Below are 12,039 nucleotides of genomic sequence, written 5' to 3'. Positions count from 1 at the left end.
TGCTCTCCACCAGGCATAAAATGGTGATGGAGGGGAGCTTCAGTGGCTCTACAGTAGGGGGACTGTGTTCACAATGGAGGGAACAAAGGAATACCAACCTCTGCACAACCAGAAATAGACATATAGGTGTAAGATTAATTTATGCCTGCATATATCACTAACAGTATGCCAGCCTGCAAGTGCTTGTACTGAGTAAGGGATGGTACAGAGTAATCCTTACCTGCGAGGGCTTGCACAGATGGCTGGTCATGTGTGCTGAGCAGTTGCGCCTGAATCGTTTCCACAACCCGTTTAAACCGGCGGCTGGGACCTAAGCAGGCAAATATAGATAAACAGATCAGGAAGGAAACTTGATCTTCTGTTATAGATCCTAGAAGAGGGATTCCCAGAATAGGATAGTGCTAGAGCTAGAGTCTCAACAGTAGGAAGGGAGAAGGGTAAATTATCAGTGCTATATAAAAGGGTTCTGCAGATCTCATAGCCAGATTTGTACTGGCCTGTTCACATACTTTGTTCCTTCAAGATTATGTATTTAACCACATTTCTCCACTGACAGTTGGGAGGAGATCCCTGAGGCACATGCCTATGCCTTTTTAAATCTTGGGGCAGATGCCACATTGCCTTGAAGGACTAGTTCTAGGGTAATATCTGGTAAAATCTGGTCTTTCCAGCAAGGAAAATGGCACTGACACATCCACGGTGTGCTTATATACACCTCAATCAAACTTCATTCAATTTGAGAGCAACCGTCTTTCCTTAGTTACTTGTACTTAGAACTAAGATAGCCATAGGGGACTTGACAGTGGAATGCCATGCAGATGCTGGAGCTTATTGGCATTAGAGGAGTGGGGTTCTCCAAGCCTTCTCTATATAAACACACTGTGGATGTGTCAATTAGAGAAGGGATAGCACCTGCTGTGCCCTACCAAAATGCTTGTCTGTCTTGCAAAAGTCTTGTAGGTTTTATGGGATTCACGAGGTTGCTGCAGTCTCAAAAACAGAGATGTAAAGGGCCGGCAAAGAATACTTTTTTCCTGGCTGGTCCTTCTCAAGAGAGACACCTCAGGTCTAATCTTGGCATTCCACAAACAGACTCCATGTGACAGGCTCTCCAGTAGACATGGATATATTAAAATCTATTTGCAAATATTAAAACAGGGTGAGGAAGGTGTGACCTTGGGGTTGCATGTGGTGCCATGGCAGTTTTGGTGGGCTCTAACATCCTCAGTCTTTCCTTTTTGGGCAAAAAAAGATTGACTGCCTCTTCTGAAAATGTCCAGAAACAGTGATACATTTCTTTTAGAAAAGATGTAAGATTCCTCCTGTCCACTCTGCTTAACTTATGAAAATCCATTTTTCAAAACCAGAATTGGGCTTCCATTTCCATCAAATTATTTATTTAGACATTTTTAGACATGACCCCCAGATCTTCCTATGAGAAGAAAATTGGCCCCTGGACCTAAAACATGATTTAAAAAAAAAATTAAAAAAAAAATCAAACCACGATCTGCTCTCAACATTTATGGAAATTATCATTATTATTATTATTATTATTACTTTATTATTTGCTATTTTGCCAAATTTTCTATGCCATTTCCTGTTTTTATTAAATTATAAATTCAATAAAAATAAATTTAATAAATTAATATATCAATAAAAATTAATATACATTAATTTACATTTTTAAAAAAACAATAGCTTTTAAAAAATGTCATCAACAACAACAACAACAACAAGATGATGATGATGATGATGATGATGATGATGATGATGATGATGATGATTCCCCAAGGTTATAGGGATGGTTCTGGTCTTCCCAATAACAATGTTAATATCCCACAAAGTTATAAATAAAATCAGATAACAAGCTAGTAAAATAATGATAAAATAATGAAATCCTTCCTTAAAATTGCCAGGAAGAATTGACAAAGTTAACAATCAGGAAACAATCTAATGAGCAAAGAAATAAGTCTTTATTTGGTGGCAGAAATGGCTGATTCTGGTAGCCTGCCCTATCTCAATGAGAAAACTAAGCATAACAATCAGGACCATCTATACACATGTATCTATAGAATTCACCAACAGAATGCATTACCCATCTTGTCAGCCTCTAGGGATTGCAAACATGGAATCAGGAACCAGCTGTTAGCTTCACCTTGCACGAAGGGTTGGCAGATTCAAAGATGGAGAACATGCAGGTAAAGAGGCAAGTTACAGGGCCAAATATAACAGCCGTTTGGCAATGACAATGGCTAGAAACTTGTTTTGACATAGATTATTCTGATAATACCCCAGGACATACTACATTTCTTTCTCTACAGGGGCTGGGAACTCTTTATCCAGTATGAACATAATCTACACCTCAGGCCCAAATAAGTTTAACAGCTATTCTCCTCCCCACAAGGAAATGAGGGCTGCTATTGTTCTAAAACAATAGTTTCTTCTCCCCAGAGAATCTGGAGATCTGCAGCCCATGTCAACAAAACATCTGAAAGTATTGTGGTCCCCCCCCCCCCCAATTTAAATCTTGAGGTCAGCAAATGTTGCCTTGCTTTAATACCTATCCTGAATTTGTGGCCATCACCCCATCTGCCCGTGAGTACGTGGCCATCTCCAAGAGGCTGATGGGAAATTTAGTCTCTCTATCTGAAAATAGATGGGGTGTCCCATAATTTTTTATGAATCCCAAACTCCAATCAGAGGAGGATTCCAGGGCACCCACCTGAGATGAGGGTGAAGGTGACTGAGTAGATCCCGCTGTCCTTGTGCGCCTCCCCACCCTCGGAGTAGCTGATGTCAACTTGGAACTTGACAGGTTTCTGGAAGACGGAAGGGCCACCTGACGACTTATATTCGGCCCGGAAGCTTGTTTGGGATACAACACTGTGACTCAGGCTGGGGATCTACGGAGGTGAGGGAAGGCAGGAGACATCAACTCACAGGACATTCAATGGATGGGCTCTTCTTCCATCGTCGAGCTAACTCCATCATCTCCAACATCCAGGAGGGATCGTCCTACTACCTTTCCTTATACAGTCCATCACAATTCCCTTGCAACCCACCAAATGCGTGCTCCTCTCCCTCTCTCCCTCTCCCCCCGACGCACAGAACTTACTGAGAGGAAGGCATGTACAATATCAGCCTTGATGGAGCTCAGGGGTTTGTCTTTGATGACCACAAAAATTTGTTCCTCTTTGTCCAGGTTGATAAAATTCCCAAACCAGGATTTCTTGGCTAGCCTGGAAGGAGGAAAACAGAGCAAGGTTACAAAACCTTGTCAGAAAATGCAGTGAGGATTGGATAATGTGTCGATTATTGCCACTGATATCACAGGAACTCTCCAAGAGACAGAGCACTGAGGGCGAAATGTGCTCCCAAAAGTAACTCTTCCATGCTCTGCCAAAAGGCACCTGCGATGTTTGTGCAACTACATTGCTCAATCACAGCAGTGGTGAACGTGAAGAATATTGCTCACTGGAATGAGGGAGAGATACTGGGCAATCCATAATGATAACAACACATTAATTGTGAAAGAAAATTATTATCTGGAAAAGCACTTGAGTAAAACAAAACAAGGAGGTGAGGGAAAGGGATTGGATTCTCCCCTCCCTTCTGCTGTCTTCATCATCTAATACTCACTCAGGGGATGATTCAGGAGTAAGACTGGACATTTCTTCTGGTGTGGGAACTGCAGGGGTGGAAAAAAATAACATACATAAAATAAGCTTGATCCATTTCTCATCCTCTCTACCCTTAAAAACATTGGCCGCATATTTGCTACCAGATGCCAAGGATAAATGCAGGGTGTGAAACGGTCACCCCTCTGTTTGGGGAAGGGAACATGTTTTGCATGCAGAAAAGATTCCAGGTTAATTCCTAGGGAGTTCTAGGAAGGCTGAGGAAAAGTCATCTTTCAAACCACAGACTGCAGGAGTTCCCAACCTTTTTGACTCAGAGTACCTTTATTTCTATGACAGAGCCCCTAAGAGGCCTACCCTATGTCTTACATGTTAATGGTGTTTAGGAGTATATATAAGAATATATTCTTATTCTTTAATTTCATTCAATTTTTATTTCTTTCATTTTCCTGGAGTGGTCGTGGAGCACCTGGGAAGTGCACGCACAGCTTGTTCAAAAGCTGGAAATCACTAAATGTTATTGGGGAGGGCTATAACCTCTAGAGCTCTCCAAGAGGGCCAGACTCAGTCAAAAAGATGGGACCAAAAATACCAGCATCTTTTAGCTGAAAGCTCTTGCAACCAGAAACTAAGGGTTGGGGGAACCAATTTAACTTTTTAGAATGGGGAAAAACTGGTTCAAAATCTGGCAACTGCTAAATGTCATTGGAGCATCTGAAACACACCAAGAGGGCAAGATTCAGCCCCATTGGCTAAAATTCCCCACCACCTTCTGATAATAAATGAGCTGAGTGAACCAGCAATCTGATTTGGCCTAAGGTGGCTTCGTAGATTCCTATTCCAGAAACTCCCAAGCTCTTATACATTGAGCTGGTATACTTTTTACACACATAAATACAACCATTACAAAAAACACCTCTTTTCCCATGGACACATTTCTGCTCTTTGGAATCCTTCTTGCTTGCATTTCCTTTATTTCCATCCCATCTTTCTTTGCTCAGCAGCAGTCAATTACACACAAGCCAGATGCAGATTTGCCCCTTGAATGCTCCAGCTCCAATAAAAAAATTAATCTCTTTTGCACACCTTCCACTGACAGGAGCACTCTAGAGAGGCTTACTCCATCTATGGGGTGGAACAGATGGGCACGAAAGAGCAGCCCGACTCCGCTCCAGCCAGAAGTAGGTTGGAGCCCTGCTAAGCATGGCCCACTCATAAGGTGGGTCGTGAACATAAGGGCCGGAGTATCCCAGCTCCTTTTTGCTCTGGTCATAAGGACTAGAGCACAGCTTTGGGGCGGTTTCCAGTCACTTTGGAGGCATGCATCATTTAGGCAGTATGCCTTCAAAGCATCTGGAAACCACTTCATTTGACCTGTCTGTTTGGGCTTATCTTACACTATGACACTGATGACAAACGTTTTAGAGGCCGGGTGCCCAAACTCCAACGGAAAACTCACTTATTCATCACAAAGTGCTATGTCCCTCTGGCTTTCTTGTAATGAACTCTGACAAACTCTGTGGTGGGGCGATGGCGCACGTGCCCACAGAAAGGGCTCTGAGTGCCACCTCTGGTACATGTGCCATAGGTTCGCCACCACTGCATTATGGCCATGTGTAGCCTCCATTCATGCAAGTAACTATCCTCCTGCTAAGCTTTCATATGTCCCTGTACAGTCCTGGCCCCTACATACACACATGTACACACTGTATGGTACTGGGCACTCACCTTGCAGTTTCCGGCGGTGAAAGCGTGGGGAGCCAAGGAAGCTGTTCTTGATTGAGTTCAGGCGGGTTTTCCAGGCCACACCGGCCACGCCAGGGCTGCTCGGTGGCGTCCCACCGGGAGTGCCGCTGGGGCTCTCTTTGGGCGTGTGCACCGGGGTGCCGAGCGGAGTGGGGAGGGGGCTTCCCCGAGGGGAGGGGTGGGGAGTGACCTGCAGCACAGATTTGGGTGGGGGTTTAGTAGAGGGGAAAAAGCAACGGGGAGAGGAGGGCGGGTGAGGGGGTGGAGAGTTGGGGGGCAAGGGGAAAGGAGCGGAGCATCGGCTCTGCAGGGCCCGCTCCCCCGCCGGGCTTCCCTTGGCTGGAAGCGTCTGAGTCTTCGCAGGGGCAGAGGGAGGCGAAGGGAGAGAGAAGCTGAAGATGGGGCTCTGGGTGTGAGGAGAAGTGGGGGGGGGGGAGAAAAAGGTGAGGAGGGGAGAGCCGTGAGATGGGGGTGAGTAATGGCAAGTGACAGTACCACAGTCTGGTCCCAAAGAAAGTCTTGCTGAGAAGTTTGACCTCTTCGAGTTTGACCTCCTGTGGCGCTGTCTATCCCATGACAAACTTGCCCCAAGCCCTTTGGTGAGCATCCAAAATGACCAAAGGGTGCTTGCCTCCCACCACCTAGTGTACACTTCAACAAGTCTGGCATCCAGTGTGCCACTATCTTCAGGCTTTCTGTCTCTCTTTTTCCCCACAAAAGGTGGTGTTTCAGCATCAAGTACATCCCTGCCTGAGTCACCCTCACAGTGAGATCAACCATCTGATGTCTTCTCCTACTCACCCCACCTGACCATCCTTTCCACCAAGTTTTTCAAACATCCTACCCCAAGCCACTGATTCCCAATCTGGTGCTTTTCGGATGAGTCAGATGATATCTTCCATCATGCCCAGCCAGCACAGGCTAACCTGGTTGAGGATTATAGGAAATGTAGCCCAGCACATCTAGAGGATGCTAAGCTGGAGATGGCTTTCCTAAACAGGGAATGTGCACCCATTCAGACCTAAACAGCTGAAAGGCCTGCTGCCCAAGGGATTTCTTGTCTCCTGAAGGGAGTTATTCCCTCTCCCTGTTCCACACACTTCCATGGAGGGACATAAATTCATGGAGTGGAACCACTGCCAGTATGGATGTATCACACAGCAACACAGGCTTGCATTTTTCATTTGTTCCCACTGTCTTTTTTTTCTTCACTCGCCTCAGCAAAGATTCTGCTCATTACTCCAATACATAAGAAACATAGATATGTCTCCAAGTGTTCTGCTGATGGTCTTATAAAAATAGCAGCAGAAATTTATGGAGCTGAAAAACTCATTCCATTTGCTGGACTGTCCAAAAAAAAAAAGGGGGGGGGGAGTTGAGCTCCAGAAATTTCTGCTACTTGTTTCATATATTGCCCCTGAAAAAACCCATTGAAATAACTGCATAGGACAAAATATGTTGGGCTTGCTTCAAAATAAGAAATAAAATAAACACCATCTACAATGCATTTGGAGACTTGTCTCCCCTTTTTTTCTTGTGGGTTCCATTGTGTGGCAAGGGTTATCTTCTCTTCCATTGCTGCAATAGCTAACATTCTCCACTGCCAAGCTCTATTGAGTCATAGGCTTGGGACCCTCCAACCTTTTGCTTCAAACTACATGAGATATGAAATTCAGTAGACCTTTAAGTGCTTGGGTTTTGTTCCCTAAAATGACCATTCAAGGACATGTAGAATAAAAACAAAAAGAATACTACAGTGGTCTCTCCACATTTGCTGGGGTTAGAGGTGAAGGACCCCATGAATGTGGAAAAATGGCAAATTAAAAAAAACCCTATTCTTTTTACCTGAGAGAACACCATTCTATGAATCTCCAGGTTCTCCAGTTCAACTCTGTTGTCAAAATCTGCCAGATTTTGATCACAGAAACATACTGGAGGACCTACAAAGGCCTAGAGAAGTGTTTTCTCTAGGAACCTCTATGTTATCCAGCACAACTCTGTGTCAAGTTCTGAAAGAGTTGCACAGGAGGACCTAGACATTCCTAGAGAGAACATATCAATCAAACCCACAAATAATTGAATGTGCAAAAGTCTAAGCCATAAATGTGGGGAACCAACTGTATTTCCAAGCTCTCTATTCAGCCCAAATGCCTACTGTTCAGACATCTCTCTGTGTGTGTCTCTACCTTCCTTCATCAAAAGTCTATATGACCATTTATTCTCCATTCCTGCATAGACTCATTATCATTTTTCTCTGACAGAGCCTAGATGCCTTTGAATGCTCCACTTGTTGCTGTGTGCCTTCAAGTCGTTTCTGACTTATGGCAACCATAAGGTGAACCTATCACAGGGTTATCTTGGCAAAATCTCTGAGGCTGAGAGATTTTGTCTTGTACAGGTGACCCAGTGGGTTTCCATGGCTGAGTGAAGATCTGAACCCTGGTCTCTAAAATTGTATGCCAAAGCTCAAACCACTACACCACACTAGCTCTCTCTGGAATGTTCCACACCAGGTGGAAATTCAATGGGCTTGCCTTTTCCTTGACATGGAAATGTAACAATGGAGGTGAGAGGGTGAAAAGTGACCTGCACTTGATTATTTCTCTGCCTCTCTTTCATGCAATTGTGAAAAGGCATAACACCTCTGTCAGGAAAAACTGTGGTGATATATTCAGTACCTCCATCTTTCCCCTCAATTCTTTAGCTAAGTGCAAGATGGAATGCAAATGAAGCTGCTGGGTCTATGGATATGTTTCCAACCCCTTCAAAGTCCACCCTGTTCCATCCCTGTATCCCATATCTACTTTCCCTCACCAGTTACAGCTGTCACCCCCTGCTACCCACAATCCCTCTTATACTCACCCTGGGGCTACTGAGGGGACTAGACGATAAGCCAGTAGAGGCACCGCTCACAGATCGAGACCTGTTTGTTAGGGGGGGAAACATGGTGGGGGATTAGTGCAATTTTGGGATGGAGGGTGGAGATGAAAAGATTTTTTTAAAATGTAGTTATCAGCAGGGTGTAGCAACACATCTACTTTTATATCCCAGCACAAGCAGCAGAAGTGGGCAAAATAAAAATGAATTACAGTAGGTCTCCATATTTCCTAGGGTTAGATGCATAGGACCCCCGTGAAAGTGAAAGAAATGTAAACTAAAAAAACAAACCTTATTTAAAACTTGAGACAACACCTCTCTAAGTTCTCAAGTGCAATTCTATTGTCAACATCCAGCATTAGTTGACCATAGAATTGCATGGGAGGACCTACAAATGCCTAGAGAAAATGGCCACATAGCCCGAAAAACATGGCCATGTAGCCCGAAAAACCCACAAAAAACTAAGCCTAGAGAAGTGTTTCCTCTAGGATTCTCTAGGGTCCTCCAATGTGACTGTGTCAGTTTCTAGCAGAGTCACGCTGGAGGACCTAAAGATTTCTAAAGGTAACATATTAGTCAAATCCATGAGTAATCAAATCTGCAAAAGTAAAAGGTGCCAATGTGGGAGGAAGGCAATTGTAAATTCTATTTTAAAAATTGGCTCAGAATCTACAATACTGCTGTCTATGATCTTTAAGTTATTCAGCTGGTCCTGAATGATTTTGAATTGTTCTTTAATTTTTAATTGTAAGTCACATTAGGACTATTTGGACCAAAAGATACCTCATAACTGTGTATGCACGTATATAAGTGTGTGTGTTTATCACAACATACAAGCATATATGCAATTCCCAGAACAGAAGAACAAGACTAGAAAATATGCTGGGGTAGTTGTGTTGGCCATTTAGCAAATTCTAACACCCACCAAACAGAGATACCTTTACTGGCCAACCAAAATACACAATATACTTGTTGCAAGCTTGTTAGAGCTTCGAAAGCTTGTAACAAGTATACTGTGCATTTCAGTTGGCCAATAAAGACTAGAAAATGTTAAACATACGAGTCCTTCCAAATCAGGCAGGAGCAAAGCATTAAATAAACAACTCCCACTTTTAGGACAGCCAGTTAAAAGTTGGGATAAAGAACTGAATGCACATGCAGCTTTTGACATCATTAGCAGAGGGCAGCAATGTCTTGTGTGTTTGTTGTTAACTGCCTTCGAGTCAATCTCAACTCATGGTGCCCCTATGGATGAGACATCTCCAAGACCCCCTATCATCCACTGCTCTACTTAATTCCTGAAAGCCCATACCCACGACCTCCTTAGTAGAATGCATCCATCTAGCATGTGGTCTTCCTCTCTTCCTACTTCCCTCTACCTTTCCTGAATCTTGCTTGAACCTCTGTAATCTCTCTTCATGTACGGCTGGAGTCTATGTTGCAAAATTCTGAGCATGATTTTGCTTGCATGTGAGATCAGTGCTATGGTCCTATAGTTACTGCAGTCTCTTGTGTCTCCATTTTTGTGGATTGGGATGTATATTGATTGCTTCCAATCTGTTGGCCATTGTTTTGTTTTCCATATCTGTTGACATATGTTGATTAGCACTAGAGTTGACTCTGTCAATGTGGATTGAAGCAGTTCAATTGGAATATCATCTCTACTCCTGGTGATTTGTTTTTTGCTTTGCAGTTATTATTTTAGTACAGTAAAAGTAAATGTAATTCCTGTTATAGGCATTTGAGGGCAGCAGAAGATTAAAATACTGGCAATTCCAGCTGCACTGAGAAGGAACCAGGATGGAAAAGTAACAGCTCCTCTGAAACTCTGCAGAAGTATTTTGCCCCTGTTAAATGCATGATATACACAGGTGGAAAGAAAGGCCAAGGCAATTTTAGATTGCATCAATATAGTGTCTAGATCAAGAGAAGAAATAGTGCCACAGTATTCTGCTTTGATCAGGCCCTACCTGAAATAGTGTGTCTAGTTCTGGGCAACACAATTTTAAAAGGACGTTGAGAACCTGGAGTGTGTCCAAAGGAGGGCAACTAAAATGGTGAAGGGTCTGGAAACCATGTCTTATGAGGAACGACTTAGGGAGCTGGGGACGTTTAGCCTGGAGAAGAGAAGGATAAGAGGTGATATGATAGCTCTGTTTAAATATTTGAAGGGCTGTCATATTGAGGAGGGAGCTAGCTTGTTTTCTGCTGTTCCAGAGACTAGGACCTGGAACAAGGGATGCAAGCTACAGGAAAAGTTTCTTCTAAACATTAGGAGAAACTTGCTGACAGTAAGGGCTGTTCGACAGTGGAACACACTCCTTTGGAGAGTGGTGGAATCTCCCTCCTTGGAAGTCTTTAAACAGAGGCTGGATGGCCATCTATCGGAGATGCTTTGATTGAGAGTTCCTGCATGGCAGGGAGTTGGACATGGCCCTTGTGGTCTCTTTCAACTCTAGGATTCTATGATTCTATGAACTTGCCTCTGGCTATGTTGTGCCATCTCTATAGCTCTTCGGGCAGGGACTGGGGAACCACCATCTGTGACACTCAAAACTTCCATGGACTTCCGCTCAGGTCGGCGCTTCCCATGTCGGTTCAGCATGGGTGAGTCAACGCGCTTCCGTGGTGGGTCTGAAACAAATGAGAAAGAAGTGACCCCACTGTGACTAGCTTTGGAGTACACCTGCAGCTGTTGCTGATTATACAGGGTTAAACATTAATCAATAGAAAAGAACAAAGCATTCAAATATTCTAATGGCATGTCTCTCTCTCTCTCTCTCTCTCTCTCTCTCTCTCTCTCTTTCACTGAAAATTTCCCACACACCGACAACCACACACATACCTATACACAATACCCTCCAGCATTTCACAGATAAAAACTGAGACATGTGGCCAAGCATCATCAGGTGTGGTCAAGATGGCAAAAGTTATTAGTGAGGAAGAATATGCAAGGTAGTAGAGGCTGCAGCAATGTGCCTATGCCAGTGCCTCCTGGGAAGGGCAAAATTCTGCCCCTTCCTCTCATCTTACCCCTGCTGAGGTAACTGAGAACAAATGACTTTTGCACTTTGAATTCAGTTTGCTGCAGTTGAAGTAAGCTGAGGACAAAGGGGAAAATAGGAGAAAGAGAGAAAAACTGGGACATTTTAAAAGCGGCTGAAAAAAATGGGATGGCAGAGGATTAATCAGAACTGTCCCTGTTAAACTGGAACAGTTGTAGGGCATCTCACACAGTGTTTTGCTTAGGCCAGAGAACAGAAATGAAAGGGAAGAGGAATTATGAAATTCAGTTCTCAGGATGATCAGCAAAGAGGGTAATCCGTTGCTGAACATTCCCAGCACACCTGCCTTTCAGCACCCAGGTGGCAATACTGCTGTAGGTTGCATGCGCCCCTCCAAGTCCATTTTTGAGCCACCGCCCTCCACCAAGGACTGCCCTAGCCTCACTAAAATATATCATCTAAAATACTTTTTGTATTAAAAAGGTCCTCCCATACCTCCTAGGAAGCATAGGGAATAACTTCTCCATCCCCACACCAGCCATTTTAAACCAAGGAGATACCTTCTGTCAACCAGGAAGAAAGCCAAATGTTGTTTATTATCTCTCTGTTTTCCCCAGTGAACAGGACATTGCCAAATGAAAGGAAAGAAGCGTTTGACAATCACCAACCAACTCAGCTGAGAAGTCCTAGCTTAGGGGCTTTCTTAACAAATGAGATCTAAGGTATTCTGAAAACCTGTTCTGTAGATTTCTCAACCAAATTATGTCCCTGAG

At 43.7% G+C, this 12,039-nt stretch overlaps 1 protein-coding gene across 6 annotated transcripts in view; it reads right to left on the bottom strand.

Moving 5' to 3' along the window:
* Window positions 1-12,039, bottom strand: part of LOC149303658 (serine/threonine-protein kinase BRSK2-like) — a 58,974-nt gene that overhangs the window by 2,533 nt on the left and 44,402 nt on the right. For 2 of the 6 annotated variants that reach the window (XM_089481224.1, XM_089481230.1), the window contains exons 12-19: window positions 10,745-10,895; window positions 8,247-8,307; window positions 5,367-5,790; window positions 3,640-3,688; window positions 3,116-3,239; window positions 2,723-2,903; window positions 2,096-2,110; window positions 221-310 (exon numbers count right to left, since the gene is read on the bottom strand). In XM_089481224.1, the coding sequence (XP_089337350.1) occupies window positions 221-310; window positions 2,096-2,110; window positions 2,723-2,903; window positions 3,116-3,239; window positions 3,640-3,688; window positions 5,367-5,790; window positions 8,247-8,307; window positions 10,745-10,895 (1,095 nt within the window). The remainder of the gene's footprint in view (window positions 1-220; window positions 311-2,095; window positions 2,111-2,722; window positions 2,904-3,115; window positions 3,240-3,639; window positions 3,689-5,366; window positions 5,791-8,246; window positions 8,308-10,744; window positions 10,896-12,039) is intronic. The other 4 variants (XM_089481227.1, XM_089481225.1, XM_089481229.1 and 1 more) reach the window with 4 other exon arrangements.

The sequence above is a fragment of the Sceloporus occidentalis genome, unplaced genomic scaffold, assembly GCF_023333645.1.
Source record: "Sceloporus occidentalis isolate IW3139 unplaced genomic scaffold, rSceOcc1.0.p SCAF_14, whole genome shotgun sequence".
Classification (NCBI taxonomy): domain Eukaryota; kingdom Metazoa; phylum Chordata; class Lepidosauria; order Squamata; family Phrynosomatidae; genus Sceloporus; species Sceloporus occidentalis.
The sequence above is the reverse complement of the archived record's forward strand: the minus strand, read 5'-3'. Positions and strand labels throughout refer to the sequence as shown.